Source organism: Phodopus roborovskii, unplaced genomic scaffold, assembly GCF_943737965.1.
Source record: "Phodopus roborovskii unplaced genomic scaffold, PHOROB, whole genome shotgun sequence".
Taxonomy (NCBI): Eukaryota; Metazoa; Chordata; class Mammalia; order Rodentia; family Cricetidae; genus Phodopus; species Phodopus roborovskii.
This window is the reverse complement of record NW_026126563.1, coordinates 60,839-88,388: the sequence shown is the minus strand read 5'-3', so window position 1 is coordinate 88,388 and position 27,550 is coordinate 60,839. Positions and strand designations below refer to the sequence as shown.

Here is a 27,550-nt window from a genome sequence, read left to right as displayed (position 1 = left end):
TTGCAACTTTAAAACGTGACAAACCTCAAGCTCGCAGTACATGTCGGACCCTACCTCACCTCTAGCACTAAATGCACCGGACGATGCGACACTTGCATTCAGGTAAGAGTCGCATGGCACACGCCGCCATAACAGGAAGAACTCCGCACGAACTACCACGCTCTTCAGAGCTCTGAGGGCGCCAAGGCTCGGTGGGGACTCGAATGCGCATGCGTTCTGCTTGGGCGCATGCGTCGCAAACGGCGCATGCCCAGAGGTTACAACCGCTGGGCTACCGGGGCCTGAGAGCTGCTACCGCACCCCGCCCCGCCCGCCCGGACGGCTCCGATCTCCTGCGTGCCGGGTCGTCCTCGCTTGCCTTTCCAGCAGGCGGGCGCCTGGCGCCGGCGTTTCTGTGCCTCTGCTCGCGCTCATCGAGGGATCCATGCCGCGCTCCATGGCCAGGGCTGCGGGGCGGAGGAGCTGGGCGACCCTTCCGCTCTGCGCTGCGGGTGAGGAGCGGCGGGAGGTTGCGCTGGGGATGGAGCCCAGTTGGGTTGGGGCCGCGCCGCGGGGCCCCGAGGATACCCAGTAAGCCTCGGTGGGCCGTGCTTCCTTAGCGGGGCTCTGCCTTCTGATGCCAAGAAGGTATTGCTACCTTCTCTGCGAACTGGAAGTTTCTTTGACTGCGTTGATAGATTGACAAGGATGTTTAGCCCTACTCGGTTGGTTCTGAGTCTTGTTACAGTGGAACACACTTTTCTTGCATAAACTAAGAGATGACGCTCAAGGGCAGATCCTGGTCCGGTAGCCAAGACTGTTGTGAAGACCCCGTGCCTTTTAAGCTGTCTTCAAGGAATATTTGGGTTCTCCGTGGTGCACCCCTGACTCGGCCACCACTTTAGAGCCATCTGTGAACCAGGCATTGCCCTTTAATAAGTGTTAGAGGTGGAGCCCAGTTTTGCCTTGTTCTACCTATTTTGGGGAATTGCATTTGTACATTGTGCTGAAAGGATAAATGCTATAGAGAAAAATAAAATTATTTTTATCTCTAGGCCAAAAAATTAGTGAAAAAGAAAAATGAAATGAGAGCGGAAATATGTAGAACAAGGAATTATGCATTATGTGTACTCACTGTCCTTTGCAATATGATTGCATACACTGCAGATTTTACTGAGTGGACAAACTATTTTTGCTTTTGTGTTACTTAACACCGGGTAATGTATCATCCTTGAGCTTTTTGGTAAATATTAAAAAAAATTCTCACATTTTATAGGCAATTTAGACTTAAGGTAAAAACAGTGATAAGTCATTTATCTTATACATTTGGTCCTTTTCAGTTGTTTTTCTTGACCTTGCCATCTGTAAAGGATTTGTAGAAGATCTAAATGAATCGTGAGTATACATATATGTGTAAAATACTATTTAACATCATCTAACTTAGGTGCTATCCAAATATCTGCACAGGGATCTAAGTTTTTAATAATAGGTGCAGTGGTGACTGATGTTAACATATTTCCAATTTTGTTTCCGTTGTTTTAAGTGCCATATACATGCAAAATGGAGGAATGCACCTGAGAAGTTTGCTAATGGTAGTAAGGTGAAAATCCAGCAAATGTTTCTATGCCGTTTCTTTCTTTTGGTTTAATCATACCGAGTGAGTGCTGGAATTCAGTGTTTTAATCTGTGTATAACAGGTTTATTCACAAGAGCTTGCTCACTATAGGTTAGAAGTCTAAATCTATCACAAAATTCAATCTTTCTGACTTCATTGAAGGGGATAACAATCTTTTCTCCTGCAGGCCACATGGGTGCCTTTCCCACACCAGATATGGTGTATAACTAGTCTCTGGAGGAACTTGTAGTCAATGACTCAGGCCTCCCATGCCAACCAAGCCCATGAATATACCAGCACTCTTGTTGAATCATTATTGGCGGCCTCACCTTTTTCGTGTACTTTACTACTAAGACATTCTTACTGAGGTCTTTCCCTTAGTCACTTTCCCACTTGTAGAGAGGCAGTAGTCTTCTCATCAGTGAGATGGATTTCCCTGTCAAGCTTTATCTGCTTGATGTGTATATGGTACTGTTTCATAACAGAAACAACACCTATCCAAGGAATTACCATCCATTTTTTCTTGTTACTTCTAGTTTTCTTTGTGCGTGTGTGGCTTGTATGTAGGTATTTGTAGTTTATAGTGTGGGTGCACATGTGTGAGCACAACTTTTGCATCCATATACAGAGGACAGATGATCACTCTGGAAGTACTGCTTTACTGGTTTGTATCTTACTCCTTTGAGACTGGATCTTTTACTAAACCTGGTGCTGGCCAATATCTAGCAAACCCTAGAACTTTTCCTGTTTCCTTACCTGTAAACTGAAATTGCAGGGGCTGGTGGGTGCTAGAATCTAAACCCAGGTCCTCTTGCTTGCACAGCAAACTCTCTTACTCACTGAACTATTTCTTCAGACAGTTAATTTCAATTGTGTTCCTTTTCCCCATCAACCACCTTGGCACCTGACTGTGTGATCGAATTGCTATAGTGAGTCAGTGATTATTTGAATACAGGTACTCCAATGGATTAGCAAGAAGTATGAACATCCCATGGGTCCTAGTCATAGCAATGGGCCTTGAGGGTATGTTTTAAGATAGTTTATAGAAAGTGATTTTTGAGGAAAATTCTTTGATAACTAGAAAGTAGCTTTATTTAACTCAATGGTGTCTTGTGGATATGTCACTATCAGCCTCCTTTTCACACTGCTCTAATAATAGTAACAAAAAAGTGTCATTTTTCATATCCCACTGAAAGCTAAAGATACCTCACAGTGAGAATGCTGAAGCCCAAAGTCATGCCATTCTCAACAGATGCATGTTGGACCCCTTGTGTTCTCTGTAATATTCCTCTGTACCTGACTGCCCGTGATGTGACACTGAGTTTGCTTAGTCATCCCCATGCTTTGTTCTGATTTGACGCACTCTGTCTTTCTCATTTGTGCCTTATTTGCTTCCTGTTGAGATTATCTAAGATCATTACATCTGATTGTGGCCCTGGAGTTTTGAATTAACCTGTATTCATGGGCCCTTTCAGTGGTATACAATTAATACTATGCTGTGCCACACTAATCTACAGGACGAGGTGAGTGTTAAGATACACAGTTAAAGGACAAGCGTAGCTAGCTGATGGCATTTTACAAGTTTATTGTAGCCTGAAATATGAATCTCAGACCTTTGACTCCATTACAGCAATTCTGGATTTGTTTCTTTTCACAAAAATTTTGAGAACTGCATTCTTTACCAGGAAATGATGGGACTCCTCCTAAAATCTATGCTTTTATAATATGAACAAGGGACCAATCTTGTAAGCAGAATTTTCTAATAATAACTTTCATTAAATTTCTAGTATGGATTTCAAATGGAATATAAGAGAGAAGAGCTTGTAAAATACATTATCATCCCTCATTACTCATGGAGATTAGTTCCAGGATTTTCTGTAGAAAACAAAGTTTGGATGCTCAATTATGATAACTTATTTGCATGTATCTTTACATATGTTCCTGTGTATTTTAACTTATCCCTAGGTGTGTTTTAGCACCTAACAAAGCATAGTGTAAATACTTTAACTGTATTGTTAATGTAATAAAGACAAAAGAAGTGAAAACCAATACTTGTTCAGAATAGAGAACCCCCTTGCTCCAAGTGGAATACCAAATAGAGGAAGCATACTACGTTTCCCCCAAATATTTTCCTTTCTTTTGTTGGGCTTTTTAAATTCTTTGGACAGTCTTTAGTTTTAATTCTCAAAGTAGATAGGAAAAGATTTAGTAGTTACTAAGTAAAAATTTTATATGAAACTTTTATTCAGAGAATTTGTTTTGTGTTCTTGTATTGATCAGTTCAGGATTCTTAAGTTGTACATTTGTAAATAATAATAGTTATGGTAATATAATGTTTGGGATATTGTTTGAGAACATAAATATGAAAACAAGTTTATGCCTTTTGTTTTTAGATTTAAAGATAATCGAAAAGATGACATTTGGCTTGTCGATGTAAGTATGTAAATTTAAGTATCATTTTTAGTCTCATCTATGCAAAGACACCAATTTGTTTTCTCACATATTGCTACTTTTATTTCCCTTGCACGTGTGTGTGTGTGTGTGGTGTGTGTGCATGTATGCATGCATATTTCCAAATGTGAGTGTACATGGTGTATATCTATACCTGTAAAGGCTGGAGGTTGACATTGTTTCTTCTTCAATTGCTCAACACCTTATATAATCCGAGGCAGGCTCTCTCCCTGATCCCAGATGGAACTCAAAATTTTTTCTCTTTTGGTTAGGTGTCTTGCTCTGGGTTTTCCCTGTCCTCCTGTGAACTAAGATATATAATTTTAGTTGCATGTACCCACCTGGGATGTACCTGTGTTTTGGTGATCTAAATTCTGGTCCTTAGAAATGCATGGCAAGCTTGTTACCCTCTCCGGTATCTTCCTTTCCCTATTTAGATTTTAGATTTAAATGACCTTGAGAACTTTCAAGCTTCTGACAAAGGAATTTATTTTTGATGAAATGCTGGGAATAGAGTCACCCTGGGAGGAAACTGGGACTATTTCTTATAATGAAGTTGTGGATTTATATCTTAAGGAGATTATGTTACAATTTCAGTATAGACTTTGCCCTTTTTTTTTTTTTTAAAGAGATTGAGTTACATTAATACACAATAAAATAAAACATACTTTCATCCCAATACTGAGCAAAATTAAATTTGGGGATGTTCTTTAACATGTATCATAAAAAAAAGTATGGCCCATAAAATGGAAAATGAGAGCAGAGTTGGCAACTGTTGAGAGTACAAAATAGAGCCTGAGAATCTTCTGCCTAATTCTTCCTTCTATTTATGTTTGAACGTTTCCATAGGATCACATTTAAAAATAAGTCTCATTTCATGGAAACACATAAATATTGTGTTAATACCATATAACTAGAGTGCCTAGTTCAACTCTGTTTTATCGTTCTGAAATGTGAAGAGCTGTGGTTGTAATCAATCTGATTTGTCCCTATGTTAAATCTCTCAATGATCAACAAAATCCTGCCAGTGAAAACAGAACTCAGCAAATGTACCTATCTCTGTATTAAATTTTTGTACTAGGAACAGTTGTTTTCCATGAACACAGGTTACATGTGGTATGGGATATGCATGTTAATTTGGTGTTGTTTTTGTTTTTTTTGTTTTGTTTTGTTTTGTTTTTCTTTTTCTTATGTAGAGCATGAACACATTTGCACAGAATTTAAGACTTTGAATCCTTCATGTTTCTATTCTAAATAGGTATCAATAAGCAATTAAAATATTAGTTTTGAGGTATACCCTAAGAACTAAGCAATCTAGATTCATGTGTTTTATTTTGTTATATTGCCACTTAAAAACTATATTGTCTGAAGCAGATCGATATTAGATTTCTTAAATGAATTCTTTGAATATTATGGTTGAGCTTCCTAATGGTACAACATTTTAGTGTGTTGTCTTTCTTTTTGTGTAGTTTTATGCACCCTGGTGTGGCCATTGTAAAAAACTGGAACCGATTTGGAATGAAGTTGGACTTGAAATGAAAAGCATTGGTTCTCCAGTTAAAGTTGGAAAGATGGATGCTACTTCCTACTCTAGTAAGCTCATAGTTCATTATTTTGTTGTTCTAATAGTGGGAATATTTTATGTATAGTATTCAGGGATTTTTAATCTGTGACTATAATTCATGTTTTCTCAAATTTGTATTATTAACATTTTGTAACAGCTATTTCTTTCTGGCTTTTTTTTTTAATGTGTGTGTTTATGATGTGCAGGTTGTTTTCCACGTGTTCTTGCGATTTTTAGTAGCACTTTATCTCTGACCTCTTCTCTAGATTGAAGAAAACCCCCTTTACATCCCAGTTCTTCCTCCTCTTCTCATATGTAAATTAAAATCATCTTTACTTACTCAAGAGTCACTATTTGTGCCCTTTTCTTGTTGATCATATAGTGACAAAAAATAGGAAGAAAAATATATGTACATATTTTTTAGCTTCTAACTCTACCTTCCTTTCTAGTTATAGATAGTTAACAGAAAGTAAATTAGGTGAAAAGGCTGATCTCACATGCCAAAATTGGAGCCCGAGTTAGGCCCAGAATCCAAGGTGACCACAAACAGCTTCTATGAAAGGATTGATACCATTTTTCTTTAGTGTTAAAAGAAAAAATATGTCTATCAGATTAAGTTTCTATTTCACTCTTGCCTCCTAATTGATATTTTCACTCAAGCAATATTCCAAGTGTTCCAAAGTTCTGTTTTATCTGAGATTGAACCATTTTTTCTTCACACAGTATTAGTTTGAGCTACATATATAGGGTATTAAATCCAGTTAAACTACCTCAGCATATTTTAACATTAGTACTGTGTTGTGCAGTCAGATATCACTTAACAGTATCAGGGGTCAGGATTTGAATCATTAATTATGGAGTTCTGTATGCTAGACTGTGTGATAGATATTTTCCTATGTATGTCTTCATTTAAAAATCCTTTTTGCAGAGTTTTATGAGTCTTTAGAATTTTAATTTATATGTATGTATGTATGTTTGTATGTATGTATAGGAGGTATAGATCATGAAACTGGAAGAAAGACCATGAGAAGGGAAGAAGATAATAGAAGGAGAGGAACAACAAAGTATAATTATTATTTTGATATTCACTTTTCATAGTATTTAAGTTCATATGTGAGATTATTAACTAATTATAGTAAAATTTCATGTTTTTTCTTTCTGAAATTTTAATACTTTAAAACATTCACTCAATTTTATATGAATACATGTTACCTAGTTTCTTCAGTTTAAAAAGAACTTAGAAATACTTATTCTTTTTCTTATCAAGGCATTGCTTCAGAGTTTGGAGTTCGAGGTTATCCAACAATTAAGCTGTAAGTTGAGTGTTGTATGTTTATATGTATATTTTTAATAGTTCATTGTTCTTACATTTTATTTATTCTATTACTTCCTTTAGAGGCTGAAGATTTAGGCCCAGCCATTGTTTTTAATCCAAGTGTGTGATCAAAGGTGATAGACTGCACTTCGATATGTCCTAATATGTTAGTGTGTTATGTACAGCTAATTTAGTCAATGTGTTCGGAGTGCTTACTGTGTAGCATATACTTGGAGGATGAGATACACATTCATAAATTATGAAAGGTCTTCTCTCAAGGAGTCCTATTATGTGTTCTGCTTTGCAACTGCAAATCACATTAAATGATTTCATTCTTGTATCATTAAAGAGACTTAATTCATCACAGAAAAAAGAAATCAAGAGAAGGAAAATTGATAGATGTTAATATTAATGAATATTGATCAAGTCTAGCAGAGAATTTAAAGTTGGAAAAATGGTACGGTAATTCTAAAGGGAATTGTATTATGATTTTGCAGCATTTTTGTGCTATTTTCATTAACCTTACTTTGGCACTATCAGGAGCTAGGCAGATTTTTTTCAAAGTTACTATTTTTAAGTAAGCTACCCTTCCCCCCATTTCAAACCACCAGATTTTATTGTGTTGAGTAAATATATTACTCTGGGGTTTTGTATTGACATTTTTTTCTTTGTATTTGAAAATGTTATACTTTTATTACACTGTGAGTTAATGATACTTTCTCTTTGTTTTTAGGAGTTCTGATTTTGCTTGTTAAGTGTTTGTTATATGTACAGTTGATTAGATATAAATTTATTCATTAATAGATTTCTTAAAAGGTAATCTGTGTTTTAGGAAAGCTATTTTTATATTTGATTCATGATGTATATTGGAGGGCTTATCAAGTAACTTGTAATGCTGAAAATGAGGTTTGTCATCACCAAAATACTCTAGCTCCTAGTCCTTTTATTTACCGCTTGACGGAGAGTTTAATTAAAACTACTCCATTTTAAGCCCTTGACTGTGAATGTGCCATTTTAGACCGTACATTCTAAAACAACACCACAGTATAATGTGAATTCCTGTTGTGATTGAAGTATAGCCTTTTCTTACTCATCTTAAGGTGCTGTTCCTCTGAATACAGTTGCATATTCTATTTTATAGTAAAGTTTCTCCTTATTTAGTGTTTTGTGCATTTTAAGCTTATATTTCATTAAAGGAGGTTTGAGATTAAATATGAATATAGTTAATTTCTAATTCTTATCTTTTATTTTTAAGATTAAAGGGGGACTTGGCATATAATTACAGAGGCCCTCGGACTAAAGATGATATAATTGAGTTTGCTCACAGAGTGTCTGGGTAAGTTGAAAAAACCTTTAAGATTTTAATGTTTGAAAGAAAAGATATTTTAATAGACCACATTGGACATATATATTTTAGATATTAAAGATGTTATATGCATTTATGAAAAAATATAAGGTTATGTAGCATATGCAGTGAAATTCTGTGAAGACATATTTTGTAATATGTGTTAATTTTGTGTTTAAGGACATTTTTATGTTTAGGAAAGTCTTTTTTCCCCCAATGAATTATAATATGTTTTTAAATTTTTTATTATGTAACAGTTTTTCCTATTTATAAAGGATATCCTAAGTTCCCTACCTCCCCACCACACCCCCAACCCAGGAATGCTTGAAACCATGCCTAGTATCAGATCATATAAATTTGGACTATTTCTTTCTCTCAAAATATCTTGTACTTTTAGCTTTTCACTTAAACATTTGATTTCTTTAGTATCTAGATTTCTGGTATTACTAATTTCTGTACTTTGTTAAACAGTAAGGATTACTTTCACTTAAACCCTGCAGTGTCTTCATAAGTCAGTCTAGTAACTCAAAGGGCTGTAATAGCTAATGGGCAGGTCGTGTGTACAACATGCATACACTGATGAAAGAGATGATTCATTGGCTTTCTAAGTATACTTGAGGAATAATACTATACAGTAGGGTTTCATATTACTCAGAACAGTGCACAGTTTAATTCATGAACTGTTTCCTGTGAAAGTTCCTATTTATTATTATCAGACAATAATTGGAAACATGGGGAATGAAATTAGGAGGGATTCTCTATCAATTTTGTGAATCTTAACTTTCAAAAATATTTTCCTTATATTTCTTGTTCTCTAATTTCCGAGTCTTAAGAGAAGCTGAGAATATTCTTATTCTGAGAGACTTGGGATTCCATTCCTAGTTTGTGGTTCTGAAAATGTTTTTTAGATGCACCTAAATTAATTTTTTTACCATCACATTATTTTATGCCACCTGCAAAGTAATCGGTCAGTATTTGGTTAGCAGATGAAAGAGCTAGAACCCAGTGACCAATTGCTTACTTATGGTCTGGAAATAGATCCTTCCACAAGCAATTCTTACTTATTAAAAAAAAAAGTCTATGTCTTGCTAAGATGTAGAGAATGTCAGTGTTTATAATTATATTTGTAATATGTTTCTGTGTATCTCTTTTGAAGTTTGCCAAGTTCAATTAATCTATATTGTCTCTAAAGTTCTAGATACTTCTTACATGCTTGACAAGATATATTGTTAATTATAAATAGCTTTAAGTTAAAACAACATAATTTGTTTTGTAAAATGATGCCTCAGAATATTTTTGTAAATGCAGAGAACTAGGAATAATCTTGTTAAAGTTTCTGATGCTTATGTATAATTTCCATTGTATTTTCTCATTGTGATTGCATTTTTCTGTTTATTTACATTGTGACTAAATTTGAAATGGCTTTATTGGAGGTGAGTGCTAGTGGGATGCACTTGACTGTCCTGTGACTTCAGGTAGTTTTATGTTCAGCATAAGGAATTTTCCTAATGTGAGGGTGCCTTTTGAGTAGGGGAGATTTCAAGACTCAGTTCTAGAGTTACATCACTTACTGGTTAATTATGAAGGATTGAAGCAGAGACTAGGGAGAGTGATGCAATGACTTAACTGTGTTTTGAAAGTGTTTGCCTTTGCAAAATAGGTTTTGAGTACTGAAAGTATGATAACCATATTTAAAAGAAGAAAGCATTCATTTCTTAACTGTGTTTTATAAGTGGTATGTTTTGTAGTAACCTTTAGTATAACTGATTTATTCATTAGACTATAATAAATTTCATAGAATTGTTTTCTTTTTCTCCTAGTTTAAAAATCGCTTCATTTTATTTTTCTGAAAATAAATAATAATCTAAATTGGAAGTTTGTGGCTTTCATCTCCATAGGGTATTTAATAATTAGGTAACATTTAAATTGACACATATTATATAAATATTAACTCTTGTTGACTCCTGGGATATTGTTTCATGATCTGTTTCTATAAATATGCTTTTGAAAAGAAATATCAGGTGAATTGTCTTGCTTTTAGCCAAGGACTGTAAATGTATAGTCTTTCTGTGTCTCATTAATGAAAAATAATATTGATGTTTTCTAAAGAGATGTATTTGAAACAGGCAGATTTAGTTCTGGGTACGACTTAAAGTATTACTATGCACTACTCAAGCACCATGGGCTGAAATTTTACTTGGGTGTGTTTGGGACATCCTTCCGTGCAGATAATATATTGCTAATATTTTAAACATCATCAGCTGTCACATAAATTGGAATGAATTGTTCATTGTCTTGGTCATACCCTTTTTTTTTTTTTTTTTTTTTTTTTTCTTTTCAAATAGGGCTCTGATTCGGCCACTTCCAAGTCATCAAATGTTCGACCATGTACGCAAGAGACATCGTGTATTTTTTGTTTATGTTGGCGGAGAATCACCCTTGAAAGTATGAAATTATCTTTTTCTTCCACATAAATACACATATTGTGATTTTATTTGCTCTACAGCTGTGTTTTTACCAAAACTTTAAAGAAAATATTTTAGTTTATCTAAGTATTTTTTACAATGAAAATACTTTCTTTTATCTCCATTAATAAATTTGCCATTATGAAACTGAAGTGCGTAAAATATTTGGGAAAATATTGCCTGCCATAGTAATTTTTATATTATTAACCAGGTTATTTTTTTTTAACACTTTTAAACATTTTAAGTGAAAGACTGGCAACCAGTTATATGTTACCTTTTTAAAGCAAACCACTGTACCTAAGTTTACTTAATATTTATGTGTTTTATATACCTTCCCTACTATCATCACCATCTTCATTATTTATCATTGTTAATCTGTTCACAACTTGAACAAACTTTGAGTTATAATTCATCAGGAGTACTTGGTTGCTGTGATTGTTTGCCTATATAACATTATATTTTGTTTGGTTATATTTTCTCCTTCGATTAAAAGGAAATTCTTATACTGCTTATAAATAGCTTTGATTGTTAAATGAGAACCAGATTTTGATCTTTGATATTTAAGATATCTTTTGTCTGTTTATATTATCATAGGAGAAATACATAGATGCTGCTTCAGAATTAATTGTGTATACATACTTCTTTTCTGCCTCAGAAGATGTGGTTCCTGAGGTAATATTTATTATCTGCTTTAGTGACAAAAATTTACTCTTAAGAATTATTACTGAATTTTATGTATCTGGTTTATTCATAATGTTGTGTAAAAAGAGAAAATTTTACTGTTGTTATCATACTGTTTATAATTCATGATCCAGTACATCCATGAGCGTGGCACATAGACTGCAGTTATTACATTAGTAACAAACTCTGAAGATGCTTGTAAGTAGTAAGTTATGGAAATGCTGGAAAGGCGGTCTTTTCCTGGCCTGTCAAACCCAGTAGTAAATAAATATTACGGAAACAAGTTTCCATTAATGCTAACAAAATAATTGGGCAGTTTGAGAGTTGGGATATGTAGGGATGAACAACTGATCTTCATTTTTGATCCAAAAAATAAAGGCAGGAAGAAAAGAAGGGAGGTCCGTCTGAATAGAAAATATGTAATCTGAAACTACCTGATGTGAAAGAGCCTCACACAGGTCTATGCATAGAATGTATCAGAAACAAGTAAGACATCATACAGATACCAAGACAAGCATGCCTTGCCTATTTGAGAACCAACACAGTAGCCAGTGTTCCTGTAGTACTGGGAGAAAGGGAATAGAATCAAGCAGAAAACAGTTCCTGTCTCATACATCATAATGTGTTTAAGTTTATTTGAAATACTAAGAGCACAATGAATTGATCAAGTGTGAAAGGAGGTTCAGAGATGAATTGACCTTTGAGTTTTAGAGTCAATAAGAAAGTAGGAGAGTATGAAATAACTTAAGAATTTTCACCTAATACAGTGCTTCTCAGATTCCCTAATGCTGCAACCATTTAATACAGTTCCTTAGGTTGTGGTAGCTCCCAATCATAACTTATTTTCATTGCTACATCATAACTGTAATTTTTCTGTAGTCATGAATTACAAATATCTGAAATGTAGGATATCTGATATGCTACCCTATGAAAGGGTAGTTTGATCCCAAAGGGGTTGCAACCTACAGGTTGAGAACAGCTGCTCTAGTGCATATCTAGGTTCTTATATTATAATGGGAATTCTGAAGTGATTTCTGTTTGTTGAAGGTTGAAGAACCTCTATTTTTATAACTCAAAATCCACTCCAGTTTGCCTAGTTTGTTTTAAGATTTTTTTTTTTTTCAGAGAAGATCATGTTCATATCCTTAATTTGCCATTCCTCCATTTTAGATCTAAGTATTTTTGCTTGTATTTTACAATCAGATCCATTTTGGTGTTCAGTTGTATGATTTTGGGCAAATGCAAATAGTTGTGTAACCACTACATCTTTGAAGCTGTATGATTACTGGGCAGGATATTGTACACCTGAAGATACTGGTAGGAGTTCAAGGACAACCTGGATTACATGACACTTTGTAATTAAAAACACACACACAAAATTAAAAAGTTAGAGAACAGACCCAGTACTCCCTGCAATATGATAGTGAACATCAAGGAATGTAGGAGGCAGATGAATAATGGGAATGGATTATCTGCTTCAAGTTCTTCCAGGACGGGCCACTCTGTTGTTTGTAAGGAAGCACTGTTTTGTGCTGAAAATAGAAACTTTATCTCACTTTTATGGATGAGCTGCCAAGAATGTTTGAAAGTTACTGTCATGTTTTATATGTTCATGTATAATTGCTTAGCCAAATTATTTGTTTTCTGATTGTAATAATTTTATACAAGATAGAAAGAGCTACTTTTAGGTGGTTTCTTATGAAAGACAATTGTGTTTAAAAAACATTTTCGAGAGTTCTTTCTTAATATCATTCATAATTATCCTGTGAGGTGGATGTTGTCATAGGATTTGTGTTTCTAGAATGAGACAGTTGAGTCCCTTGATAAAGTGGTTGCCTATCATGTAACTGGTGACTGGTGGGGAATGACATCCTTAGGTAGGCTGTTGAAGTGTTGGTTCTGCTGTTCTTTGCTCCAGAAGCCTACATCTTTTCTTACCAGAATGCTGTCTGTGGTCTTTTAAGAGTAGTATTTGGTTTTTCTCATGTTTTTGGTCAGACAGGTGCAGGGAGTTATCTGCAAACATTCTTATAAAAATTTATACTCATTTTAGTCTGCTGCTGTTGTTGTGTGTTTCCTAGTTTTTCAGTAGGAACTGATTCAATAGTTATTGTTGAGACTTAAACTTTTGATGTTTTTCTGCAGTATGTGACACTGAAAGAGATGCCCGCTGTGCTTGTTTTCAAAGATGATACTTACTTTGTTTATGATGGTAAGTTCCAAAATTTTAATTTATATAAAGCCTTTCATGATTACAACATTGCTACAAGGAGGTGTTTATAAAAGATTGTATAAGTGCTGCCATTAGTTTTTTTATCAGTGTAAATTCATCGTTAGTTGTTTTCAATGATTTTGTGTGTGTGTGTGTGTGTGAAATTATTTGCCAGTTTAAGAAACAAGATGTGATCTATTCATTAAAATGTGCATACTTAATTTTAAGAGGCTAGTTAACATTTTATCACACGCAGATAAAATAAAATGTCTTCATCAGAATGGCACCCGATATCCTTTCTAAGTCTTTCTCCCCCTCTGTTTGAAGACACTACCTTGAAGTGAATACTTAATTTCAATTAAATTTTATTTTAATGTCACCCATATATCATAAAAAGAATGACATAAAACACTAAGAATCACAGTAATATTAAATGAGTAACTGTACCTTATGTTGCTTTGTTTTTATTGTTTCTCTTTTGAAGCATTTCAAAGAAAATTCTAAAGGCATTTTGTCACTATGTTTCATTATTCTTCTTTTTGAAACTGTTGGCTATTTTTTATTTTTAGGTAGCCACTTGGTTGTTGGACCACTAGAGACAAAGTTTTCATGGTTTCAATAAAGGAACATGTTATTTTGATAATTGTGCTGATAAAACTAAGCATTTCTATTTTTTTTACTGTGTTTAATTGTACCAACTTTTAATTTCTTGATACATAGTTATTGCTACTATGCAGTAGGTGTATTGTGTTACTCTACTTAATGTTGCATTATTATTTTATCCTGTAAGGATTTATGCAGTGGATAGTGTAGCACATATAGGAATGTCCTACATCACTGGAACATTAGATAAGGAGATTAATACAGTGAAATAGCAAGTCAGTTCATAGGCTCATTCATTCAGGGGTTAAGTTATTTTATGTTTACAGTTATCACCAAAAAACTGTCAAATGTTTGCTGACAATGGAACTTGAGAGGAACTTGCACATGTAGAAGTGCTCAGTATATACTTGACCATTGTTACTATTATGTATTTTTAAAGTAGAGTATTTCTTTTTTTCTCCCAAGGTAAAATGCTTATTAGCAGTATTTAAATTCAGCCTTCACATCTCTTAACTCTAGTCCTGCTAAGAGGTCCTTAGCTCAGAAAGCTTCTTTTTTTAATTTCTGGGAAATAAAACAAAAGTAATCTATTTGTTTAGATTTTATATATTCTTTGTACCTGAGAAAGTTCCTTCCTTTTGTCTTGCTTCCTGCTTCAGATGTCTTTTGTGTGCTTGAGACATAAGTAGTTTGTGCAGTTTCTTCAGGTGTTGTACATGTCCAGCTTTGCTGCCATTTATTTCACAGACAGTATTTTGAACCTGCCTGAATTCTTCAGGTGGACAATAGGTTCCATATTACCTCAGATGTTTACTGTGCTACTGATTATCTGTGAGTCTGGAAGCATTGTTAGCTACAGGAACAGTTTTTCTGAAGAGTTTTAAGTTTATCATGTGTAGTCTTTAGAAAATTTGCTCTGAGCTTGTTATTAAGTTGATGCCCAGTAATCAACTGTAGTCATAGGTTTCTGTCCCACCTAGTCCTGCAGCTGTTCAGCCCCAAATAAACACACAAAGGGTTCTATTAATTATAAACTGTTGGGCTGATGGCTCAGGCTTCTTTCCTCTCTCACTATTTTTACTATTATTTTGATTATTTTGAGACAGGGCTTCTCTGAATGGTTTTAGAACCTGTTCTGGAACTCACTCTGTAGATCAGTCATTGTAGGAGCATATGTTTTCATTTAATCAGTCTGTAACTGTCTTTCGAAGTACATTTATTAAATGAATATTCAGGCCATAATGTCTGTTTACATAATATTTTATGTATTGTAAGTTATTTTTAATTTTATAAACGGAGTTTTTCAACATGTAAAAATAATCAGTTTTGATTTAGGGCATTATAATTAATTTCTTTTAAAAAAAAAAAACTTTATTTATTTATTTATTTATTATGCAGTATTCTGTCTGCATGTATGCTTATAGGCCAGAAGAGGACACCAGATCTCATTACAGGTAGTTGTGAGCCATCATATGGTTGCTGGGAATTGAACTCAGGACCTCTACAAGAGCAGTCAGAGCTTTTAACCACTGAGCTATCTCTCCAGCCCATAATTATTTCTCTTACTTGAATTATTCTTGGCTAATTTTAGTGGTGCTATAGTAAATAATTGCATTGTGCATTAATCCTTTTCTTCATCTGATTGAATAGAATAAACTACCTAAGAACCAGCTTAACTTTTTAAAATTATAATAGTGTGTTAGTTACTTTATTCGCATTGCTGGGTTTAGACAGTACAGCTATCTTGTACTTTGGTGTATTTTGTTTGCTTTGTTTTCAAGAGTATGAAGATGGTGATCTGTCCTCATGGATCAGCAGGGAGAGGTTTCAGAACTACCTTACTTTGGACGGCTTCCTTTTGTATGAACTTGGAGATACAGGTAGCAAGCATTCTTGTTTCATTACAGAATTTTTCTTTGATTGAATACTTAATTACTGATATATCTATACCGTGGATATATACTTTCATATGAGGCTCAGAGATCAGTGTAGTTAAAGAGAGGGTTTTTCTAACAGCTAATGGTGATGAGGAAGACAAGGAACCTGCATGATTTAGGAATGAGGTGGAAAAAACAAAAACATGAAACTGAGAGTTAAAATGAAACTTTTTTATGGTCTTGTAATGTCTGCTCTTACTTGTGAATAAGATTCAGTTTATATTGTTTATTTCTTAAGGTCATATAGAAAATGACAAGGCAAGAAAATAAATAGATGTCAACTACACATAAAGTGAAAGTTCAGAACTTATAAGACACCTTTTTAGGAAAAAGTGTTGTATACTTAGACCAATTTTAAGGGGAATATCTACTTATTGTTACCACAGTTTTATGGTCATGTGTTAGAAGTGCAGCTATAGAGAAGAGGCATTTGAAAATTAAATTAACTCCAGTATGCTTAGGTATATAAGTTCATTTAATTTCCCTCTTAACTCTGAAAAACTGTTGCTTTCTGGAAGTTAAAGTACTTAGCTAGTAGAGAAGGTACCTCATCTTTGTTTTTCCAAGGCTTGCTATAGTGCTGAGAATGTAAGACCTTCAGCCCATATCAACACCAGCAGAGCACCACTCTTCTGTTATTACACCATTCTACCTTCCTGAGCATTATCAGCATGCTTGTGATGTACTATTTTACTTAGGCTTTAGGAACAGTGTATCACTCAATTTGATGCTATACATCATTACTGGTGAATGGTGACCATTGTAATACAGAAAATTGCCGTGCAAATAGCATCTCCTTCATGTTATAAACTATTGCTTTTTTAGAACCAACAGTTTTTATTGCATTTTTAAAAATCAACATCTTTATGGTATAGTTTTTAACAAAATACTGTGCCAGTCTGTGGGTCGCTCTATAAAACTCATTTAAAACACATTTTAATAGAGAAATTACTACAACTTTATTATGATTTATTTCCTGGAGGAAATTTACCATTTGCAGTTGACTAAGTCATTGGTCCAAGCTCCAAACAATGTACCTTAATATGTTGGCTTAATTTAGTATAACATGTAAAGGATGGTTTGAATTAAAGTCTAGAAACATATTCTGATATTTCCTAGTTACAGCAGAAGTAGTATTTGATAAGCATATGTAATGTGAGTTACGTCATTCTCAATTCCGGGAAATGAAAGCTATTATTCTTACTTTCAGGAAAGCTTGTGGCCATTGCAGTTATTGATGAGAAGAATACATCACTTGAACATACCAGGTATAGTTGTTTTGAAAAAGATTTAAGAGTCAAATGTCATCCAGGTCTTGCTTTTCCTATAGTACTTAGATAAGGTGACAGATGTTATAATTGGATAATTAAACTTTTTAACTGAAGAGGTAAAATATTTATTTGTTTTTCTACAGATTAAAGTCAGTTATTCAGGAAGTTGCTAGAGATTTCAGAGACCACTTCCATAGGTATGTGTTTGTGTTCTGAAAGTTTGTCTTTGTTTGTGTAACTTGGTGTTACAGTAAAGTAAATCTAAAACAGAAAAGTGAGTATCCCTAATCTCTAAATTTGAAATCTGAGATGCTCTAAGGTATACATGCATGGACGCTCATATGACACTTAGTGGAAAATTATACAGATACCTTCACATTAAAATGGTCAGAGTACAGAGTCACTTTTAAAGAATAGTATGAAATTCCTTCAGGGTATGTATATAAGATATGTGAATACCTAGGGTTCCTGCCATAGGTAGCTTATTGTTTATGTGCAAATGTTAACTTTCAGAAATGTGAAGTACTAATGGCCCCAGGCTTTTCAGAGAAGAGAATCCATCTCATACTTAGAAAGTTGAATCAAGAATTGAAGTAAATGACCTGGAGCTTCAGATTAGCATGAGGAGAAATCTATGTCACATCTGACAAGTTAGAGATGTACCCAGTCATTTATAATTTATTCCATTCCTGCTTCCTGAGAGTGTTTGACATGTGTCTTTTGGTAGGAAAATCAGCCCATAGACTTGCAAATTTGAAACAGTTCTAATAACAGTCACATGTCAGGTAGACGATTATAACAAAAGTTCTAATTAATAGAATGTAAAAATTTACTTAGGAATGAGATTTTTTTGCTGTTTCCAGAGTTTTATGTTTGTTAGTGCTACTAAACACAGAAATAGAAACTTGCAGGATTCATTATTTTTTTTTTCACATTTCAAATCTACTGTGCAGTTCTCATGTTATATGAGACCTCTACTAAGTGATCCTATCTCATGGTAAATTGGCTTCCCTTAAATGTGTTTTCCTGGGAGCACATTTTCTTTCCCTGCTTTTTAAACATGTATAATAAGGTGAATGTCTTAAAATTTGTTGCTTCTGCTTATGTATTTGTTTATCAAAACACAGTAACACACACATACCTATGTACATATCATAGGGATTTCCATGTCTGATGTTGAAAGTTTATGTTCTTACAAGTTCTCATTTGTATTGTGTTGTGTATCTTTTTTTTTTTTTTTTTTTTTTTTTTTTTTTATCTAATATGGTGTTCTTTCTCTTTTCTCTGTGGTTGCTGGTGTTTGATAGAAATTTTCAGTTTGGCCATATGGATGGAAATGACTATATAAACACCTTACTGATGGAGTAAGTAAAGTGATAATAGTTTTATTAACAGTTTTTCCACTTCGATATTTCTGATTTTGAGAGAAAGGGAAAGACTTAGCTGGGAAAAACATACTAAACATCATTTTCTGATGATGACATTCTCCCATTATATGTCTTATTTTAATTTATAAATCTTTTATTTTGAATTTATTGAGAATCACTTTTATTCTTTTCTATAGAAGATTATCTCCCACTTCAGCATTATAACTTATAGTATCCTTAAATCATTTTACAATATGTATATTTGTGGGTTTTTATAATACATACCGTAATAATTTTAATAGTTAATTATGGGCTGATAAGGTTATTCACTGGGTAGAGGCACTTGCACAGAGATCCAGTTTACTACAAAGTGGCTGGAGAGATCCCATTCCTGAGTTGTTGGTTGACTTCCACATGCAATTATTGAAGACACACAAAGTATTTGACACTAGTATTTTAAAAATTCATTGACCAATTCATACGTGTGCAGAATAAATTTTAGTTATTTTTACCCCATTCTCTCCCTCTCCTCCAGATTTATGAAACCCTTCTGCCCAGCAAGTCCCCCTGCTTTTATATCTTCTTATGTATGACCCAACTGAATTTAATGACAGTTGTTTGCATGAGAGTATGATACATTGGCAACATTGCTGAAGAAAATGATAACCTCTTAACCTAAAAGCTACTAATTGCCAATAAGCACACAGGAAGGGATAGGACCTCATAGGCCCCTCCCCCATGGGTGATGAAATGCTGACAAGCCCATGTTGTTCCCCAAGTAGCATTAAATTGTTAATACCAATATCATAATATAGGGATGGAGAGATTGCTCAGAAGTTAACAGCATTTCTGCTCTTCCAGAGGTCCTGAGTTCAATTCTCAGCAACCACATGGGGCTTAAAACCATCTTTAGTGGGATCTGATGCCCTCTTGTGGCATAAAGTTGTACATGTAGATAGAGCACTCATACATAAAATAAATTTAAAAAATTTTACAAAAAATAGAAAGACTATTTTTTTATATATTTCCTATTGCCCATAGAACAATTATTGTATATAGAAATTGTAAGAAGGATCTTACAAACCAAAGAGGAAACCAAAGAGGAAAGATATTCTGAATAAACTTTTAAAGAAGATACCCTATAATTGAAATATATGTTTATGTCATATTTTAATTGGTTGTGAGAATGTAGAAAATCTGATCTCAAACTAGAATCAGGAGAACATAATTAGCTTAAGTTGCTAAGTTTGAAGAGTATATTAGTTTTTTGTCTCTGACAAGTGCCTGAGGGAAAGATATTAAAGAAGGTAAGATTTATTTTGGTTCTTGTTTATAGGTCTCAGTCAGTGTTGGTGGGCTCCACTGTTTTCAGTCTAAATGAGGCAAAGCATCTTGGCAGCAAGAGTGTGTGGTTGATACTGCTTGCCTTAGATGACTAAGACACAAAAGAAAAGGAGACAAAAACAAACAAGCAAAAGCATCAAGATCATGTTTTCAATGACTGGTACATCCAGCTAGGCTTAAGTGTTGAAGATTCCCCTACCTACCAAGATAATATCACCAGTTGGTGATCAAGCCTTTCTTTCACACATCAACCTGTTCAGCCCATTTCATATTCAAACTATAATAACAGGGCTTATGTGCTAAGATATGATCTGCTTTGATTAATGTTTAAGTATATTGCAATATATATATATATATATATATATATATATATATATATATATATATATATCCTTTTGTGTGTAATGACAAGAGACCACAGAGGATTTACAATATTGTTAATTCGACATGTATAGTATGTGTTTACTCAACTCTACAATGTACCATGCTGAATGTTTAGCTTGAATTTTCACATGTAACTGCTTAGAAAGATAGGTACTATTGGTTTCCTTATTTTTAAGGGGAAAAAAAATACTACATGTAAGAAGCTAAATTGCTTGATTGACATCCTGTAATTTTGAGAGAGAGCTCCAGATTCAAACACAGTGTGACTCCAGAGACTGTCTTGCATATGTGGGCTATTGAGTGGCATCTGAGGTAGAGTTAAATGTTATTAGTACTCTATATAATACTGTGCCAAAAAAATTGAAAAGGCTTCTGTATAACCTATATGGATAAAGGTATTAAAAATCTCTTTTCTTTACTAACTATAGTTATTAAGATGTAAATGAGCAATAGGGTATTTATTGATACTGTGTTTGATATAAATTTTGATTCTTTTCTTCTTTTTTTTTTTTTTTTTTTTTAGTGACTTGACAGTCCCCACCGTAGTTGTACTGAATACTTCAAATCAGCAGTACTTTTTGCTAGATAGACATATTAAAGATGTCAGTGATATGGTCCAGTTCATTAACAGCATTTTGGATGGTTCGGTACCAGTAAGTAGTTCAGATTCATTTCAGAGGGATGAAGGGGAGGAAGCAGAAGAGAAATTAGCAGATCTTTACCTCTGATCCCAAGAAAAATAGGTAGTCATTGCCTGGAAGGAAGATGTAATCATTTTCCACTCACTGCATTTTCCTGTCTCCTTCACTCAATCTATTATCAGAACATTCTGTAACAGAGGCAAATGTCCTTCAAAGAATTACCTGGAATATCTGTGTTTGACACGATGATGGGAAAAGTGTGCTTGGCCTCTACTGTTGGATTACAGATATTAAGAGGTTTATGATGTGGAATAATGCTCTTTAGAGAATTTTCATGGCACATAATACCCTTTTTGTTCAATTGAATTAAGGATAACTGGATTGAGTTAGCAGAAATAACTATTTTTTTAAAAGCTGTTAAAAACACTGGTTTACTAAGCAATCCAAAAATATATTGAGAATCATAGCTCCAGCAGGGAGTTATAAAAATAACGTGAAGGAATTGTCCTAAAGATTAAATGATCATAATTTTTCTAATTTTCTTTTTTGTTCTCTTTAATGTAAATCTTACAGTAGTATTTCTCAAGCTAGGTTGCAACTCATTAACAGCTATGAAACCCTGCTCAAATGGAGATCAGCTGTGATTATCACACACCTTCTTTCAGTGAAAAAGTCAGGAAGGATCTTTGTTTCTTCAGTGATAGTTACTGTTTTCTTACATTTTTTTTTTTTCAGTTTTACACAAATTTTGAAAAGTCAACATGCATACCTACCTTGGTATAAAACCAATAAGTTGGGGAAACTTTCTTAGTCATATAATAGCAATATGATATATGTGGAAATTATATTTTCATGTAAACAAACTTATTTGTGGTACCGAGAGCCCTTCTGTTTGTGATTTAGTGAGACCTGATCAGACTTTTATAGCAGAGATTTCATTGGTCCTGTAGCTTATGAATTTAAAGAATAGGCCATACTTCTGGGATGGCTAGATGCCAAAGTTTGATTTCCTCAAGTTCTCTGTTTTTCAACGCTCCCTGGTGAGCTCCATCTGCAAGAGGGTGTCCCTAGTTAGTAGGAAACTGCCACAGTGTATCTAAGCAGCCCAGAAAAATTCAAAGGTTGAATAAGCCTAGGGAGGGTAGGCCAACTTCCAGTAAGACATAAGGATCATGAGTAAGGGAACAATGAGTTTTTAGTGTGTTTTAGCATAAGGTAGGAATATAGGACATGAGGGAATGTAAATATTTAAAATGAATTTTGGGGTGATATATGAAATGTTTTTTAAGTCAACTTTATGACCTCCAGTTACATGATTCTGTGTCATAAAATGGAGTACTAGTATGTGCATAACATATTTTATTCTTATTAAATTTAAGGCCCAAGGAGGTGATAGCATGTTGCAGAGATTGAAAAGAATAGTATTTGATGCCAAATCTACAGTTGTGGTAAGTTCTGGCAGTTAATTATACTATCCTGGATAACTGAAAAACTTGGGGTTCTCAGTCACCTATTTCTTTGTACTGCCTACCTTTCTTTTGCACTTTATTTCTTTAGATGGCAGACTTAAGTGTAGAATTAAAATATGACAGTGACTCTCTAACAGTGTCTTTCTTTACTTTTTCATCTCAGCTGTCTTGTTAGCTGTTCTTGTCACTTTTCTTTTGTTGAGCCCTAGACCACCATGAAAGTGTAACTATCTTTCTTTATTGGTAAGGAGTTCAGACATAGACAAATAATTATCTAAGAGATCTTTATAGATAATGTGAGAAAAAGAAGGGTCTTTATTAATACTGAGGCTACTCCTTTTCCCTCTTGCCCCTAGCCAGTTCTGTGACTGTGCATGTATGAGCATCATTTTTATCTTAAGAGTCTTTAACATGGTGTGTACTGTTCCGGTATGGACATGTAGCAGTGAATGGAAATCTGTTGTGGCATAAATTTAAATCATGCTTTTTATGTCAGAATTCTGTTCAAGTACAACCGAATCTCTCCCCACAGTCTATATTCAAGAGCTCCCCACTTATGGGCTGCTTTCTCTTCGGCCTGCCACTTGGTGTCATCAGCATCATGTGCTATGGAATCTACACAGCTGACACAGATGGAGGCTATATAGAAGAGCGATATGAAGTATCCAAAAGTGAAATGGAAAATCAGGAACAGATAGAAGAGACAAAAGAGCGGGAGTCCATCAGTGGAGGATCTCTAGTACCTAATGTACAAGAGCCCAAGGATGTATTAGAAAAGAAGAAAGACTGAAACTTTACTGAAAAAAAGTATTTGATAGGATTTCAGATTATTAAAGAGTATTTATTTAATTTAGAGATTTAATCATGATCTATTTACAGAAGAGAACATATTATTTGTATTTTGCTAATAACAACTGCATGAAATAAAGTAATCCTTCCATAAGTGGGAAGATATTTGGAGCAGAGAGACAAAGAGTTTGTCCAAAACAAAGCCAGATAATTTTATCATTTACCTTTCAGATACTCATTCTGTACACACTTCTCAGTGTACATGTTCTGTGACAGAGTTAAAAAACTTGTCAGAATGTTAACTTGACCGTTGTAGGAGAAGATACATGGTTTTGCAGAGAGAAATAGTACTTTCACCTACTATATCAATTATCCTATATTTTGAATAAAATTTATATAAACAAATTAAGTCTTTAAAATTTAGATGTTTTAAGAGAAACTAGTAGCTTTTTCCATGAATAAAATGTAAGATTCTGAGCTTAAAAATAGTGTGGTTTTTATATAGCACAGTGATTTTATTTTACTAGCTGTTTTTAAAGGAGAAATGTTACTTTTTTACTTATATTCAGTTGTGTTATTATGATATTGGCTATGATCCCATGAATTGGGACAAGAATCTTGTAATTGACCTTTGCAAAATGACCAGGGTATGCAGGGAGTGGTGACGTTAGCCCCTGCCTTATGCTGCTCAGCAGGGCATACTGTCCATCACTGCAGGAAGGAAAGGCCCTCTTAGTGCACCTCACTTTTAGCCAAAGCAGCATAATATTTTGTTCTGTTTTATTTTTATTGTATAGCTTGACATTACTTCAAGAATTTCTGTTAGTTAACAATGTTTTCAGAAGTAACACAAATCATGTTTTTTATGATATATAAACTAAAATTTACTGCCACACCTCTAGTGTGGGAGGCCATGACATGTCAGTGATATAATCAGCTTGTTAAACTCAGATGTCATGAACATAGGGAGAGATTCGTGTTCCCTTCTCTAGCCTCTCAACTTTGCCTCCATGACAGTCATGACCTTTCATCTTTCATCATAATGCAGTTGTGTCTAAGAGTGGGTATTTTGTGATAACATGTTTACTATACATTAGTTAATTCTGAGGCCTTCACTTTAGCTAATTTCAGAATTTTTATTAGATAATGTTTTGGTGGCTGTTCATTGAGTAGTTTATGGGTTTATTGAAATGATTTGCTTAATATTTGCAAATGTGGTTTGCAGTTCTAACATTGATGTTACTTAGGGCTTCTGCTTTGGTTGCCAGGGTAGCTTCTGGTTTCTGACACAATAGTAATGAGCAGTGAACTGAAACTGTGTTTGTAGAACCAGGGAATTGTTATTCATAGTTTGTATCCAGGTGTTCTTTTCATAATTTAAAACATCCAATTTTAATACTTAATCACCCATCATTATCTTTTTTGATAATGCTATAAATATACAGTCACAGGAAACTTCAGAAAGAAAAAAAAAAGAATATTTTCAAATGGGAACTGGAGATAAACACTCTTAATAGTTGCTGTGTCAAGTAAATTCCTCAAAAGAATACAGAAGACTCTTTGGGAAGGTTCATGATAGGTATCCCAATGGCCAAGTCTTTTTGCAATAAAAAAGACCTGAAGAGCATATAGATGACTCATTTATGATACTGTATGGTAAAGAGAGACATGGAGAAATAGGAAGTACCACTAATATATTTTATCTTGTCATCACTATCAAATGTTATGTGTATTTTGTCTTCTCCATTATAACTTGTAAATAAGTTTTCAGTAGGAAAAAAGAAAAAGCACAGCTTTGTATCAGTAAACAGAAGTGCAGAGGTAGTTTTTTATATATTTATTTTATTCTGGTTTTGTTTGTTTGTTTTTGATACTTTCCTTTATCAACCAGTGCTTTGGTTCTCTTGTGAAACAACTATGTACTGATCCTCATTCTGTTTGTACTTGTAAAATGTGTTCATTGAGAAAAAAACCCGAAATGTAAGTGGTTTAAGTGAATAGTTTTTTGTTTTTGTATTAAACGTCTACTTTTTGCTTATTATTGAGGATATTTTTATCTGCATTGTCAGGTTGCTCATAAAACAAAATCTAAAGTTTGTTTACGTATATCCTTTTTAATGTGTTACCATTCTAAATACTGTTTGCTTATCAGGAGAACATTAGAATTGAGGCAGCTCTCTTCATAATCTAGGAAAAGATAGATCCTCTAATTCAATGGTAAGTCCCACGGTTAAATACCCACAACAGAATCCTTTCATGAAAATGGAATTCCACCTTTGCTTTGTTGTGTAAAGTTCTGATTTATGAAATTCATACATTTAGCTCTTTGGTGCTCAAGCAAAACTTTAAGAGTGTTTTAGAGAATGTTCATACTTAGTCCAGCATCCTCAGCATCTCTGTCTGAAATCCTTCTTTGTTTTGTACATCAATATTTTTGTACCTTCTATTGTTTGAAACTTGTTTGAGATTTAGTAGGTGTATAGGTTTTGTTTTCTTCCTCACTTTAAAGGACTTCTGGAACCTGGTTTAGAAATGCCAAATGAGTAAATGTGATGGAAAACGACTCTTGAAGGGCTGGAGCAATTGTGTCTATTATTTTGTTTAGTCAGTTTTATTGTCTATGAGGCTTCTAATATTTTGAGTTGGTAGCTCTTGATTCTAAAATATTTTCATCAGTGTTTCCTCATGAAATGGACTGGAGAAAATTGACTCAGCTATTCTTATGCAGAATTTATTAAACCAGTGTGAGATGTAAGATTTAAGTGGAGGGACTGAGTTTGTCATTTTATTTTTAAAAATTTATATTTGTATTTTTTCTGAATGTTTCTGAGTCCCAAGAATGAGCAAAATAATAATAATTTTCTAGTTTGAAATTAGCTATAAAGGTTTTTGAAAGTCTGTATTACCTCTAACTTGTTTAATTGTGATACTCTTCCTTATGACATCAATTGCAATCCTTTGTTTTTCTAAAATAAAGTAATTAAAAACATGAATGCTTAATTGCTACCTTTAATATTTATTTTTCAGAAGTTTGATGCATGACTAATTCTTTAGAAATCAGAAGCTACAATTAATATTTCATATATTTTCCTATTCTTAAAACATTTATTAATAATTACAGAAACGCAATTTTAGATTTTAAGCAGGCTTGGAGCTGAATTTTAGCTTAATTCCTTGTAGATTAAATCCCTAACACCCATTTGTCTAGTGTATTTTGATTTTCATAAAGATACCTCAATTTCTCTACAAAAGTTAAAGTTAGAACTGGGTTTGAATTTTGAATTACTGAGTTACATTCAACCTGTGGATGGGGAGAAAGACCCACTATCTTGTTAGTGATATGGTTCCTGCTTTTCTCTCAATGTTGTCTGAAGTCCCTGTGACAACCAGGAACTTTACAGAATAAATATCTTTTGTGTCCTAAAAGCTCTTTTTAATTTTTTAATATTTTGGTCATCTATCTACTGGTTGGACAGGGGAATCATTCTACTCCACAATGATTAATGGGCTGTACAAACTATCTAGCCATATAGCATCCAGGAGGAAGAAGGGGAAGTACTTATGGAGAGTTGGAACATAGTAGGGTCTGCTGTTGGATCCTGGGGCAAGTGCTATTGAAAAGTGTATCTCTATAGACCTGGAAAAACTTTGTCTGGGGGATTGGCATGGCCAGAAAACGTGCTGTACTTTACACACAGTGTAACCCTAAGGGAGGTGCTCTTGTCACTCTGGCCTCACTAGCCAATCAGGCCCTCCAGGCAAGCTGCCATTCAGAGTGGTGCAGGGTCCTTCCAGCTTTGAAGAGGAGCCAGCACCAGTGGTTTTTTTTTTTTTTTTTTTGTTGTTGTTGTTGTTGTCCTGTGCTGCCATTCCTGCTACAGGGGCCATGAATGGAGAGCTTGAGCGAGCTAGGAAACTACAACATGGTGAGATAGGGGCTGCTGTTCCTGGATGGGAAGGACAGATAGTCAGGTGTGGGAGCTGGTGGGTGTGGTGGTTCTTCCCAGGGTCTCGGTGGCAACCTGCAGCCAGATCCCTGTTCTGTAAGGCCCCGTGCATTCCTTTCCAACTCCCTGGACACAGGTTCAGGCCTCTGAGTAACTTTGCTCTGTGGGCTG

General features: G+C 34.3%; 1 protein-coding gene across 2 annotated transcripts; it reads left to right on the top strand.

The window, feature by feature from the left end:
• Window positions 1–329: 329 nt before the first annotated feature.
• Window positions 330–26,421, top strand: Tmx3 (thioredoxin related transmembrane protein 3). Of its 2 annotated transcripts, XM_051202252.1 has the most exons (16): window positions 330–491; window positions 1,320–1,374; window positions 3,988–4,027; window positions 5,515–5,638; window positions 6,877–6,922; window positions 8,180–8,260; window positions 10,615–10,714; window positions 11,329–11,406; window positions 13,561–13,627; window positions 16,012–16,110; window positions 17,378–17,435; window positions 17,582–17,635; window positions 18,746–18,802; window positions 21,057–21,186; window positions 22,554–22,622; window positions 23,176–26,421. In XM_051202252.1, the coding sequence occupies exons 1-16, from the start codon at window positions 425–427 to the stop codon at window positions 23,431–23,433; spliced, it is 1,383 nt and encodes a 460-aa protein (XP_051058209.1). In that variant the 5' UTR covers window positions 330–424; the 3' UTR covers window positions 23,434–26,421. The 2 variants fall into 2 exon arrangements, with proteins under 2 accessions (XP_051058209.1, XP_051058210.1); XM_051202253.1 differs by lacking the exons at window positions 21,057–21,186; window positions 22,554–22,622; window positions 23,176–26,421 and adding an exon at window positions 20,142–20,359.
• Window positions 26,422–27,550: the final 1,129 nt, after the last annotated feature.

Excerpts from the sequence above, each read along its gene's own strand:
- Tmx3 (XM_051202252.1), top strand. The coding sequence starts at position 425 with ATGCCGCGCTCCATGGCCAGGGCTGCGGGGCGGAGGAGCTGGGCGACC. Across the intron at positions 17,436-17,581 it reads ACATCACTTGAACATACCAG|ATTAAAGTCAGTTATTCAGG; the intron begins GTATAGTTGTTT and ends GTTTTTCTACAG. Across the intron at positions 18,803-21,056 it reads ATAAACACCTTACTGATGGA|TGACTTGACAGTCCCCACCG; the intron begins GTAAGTAAAGTG and ends TTTTTTTTTTAG.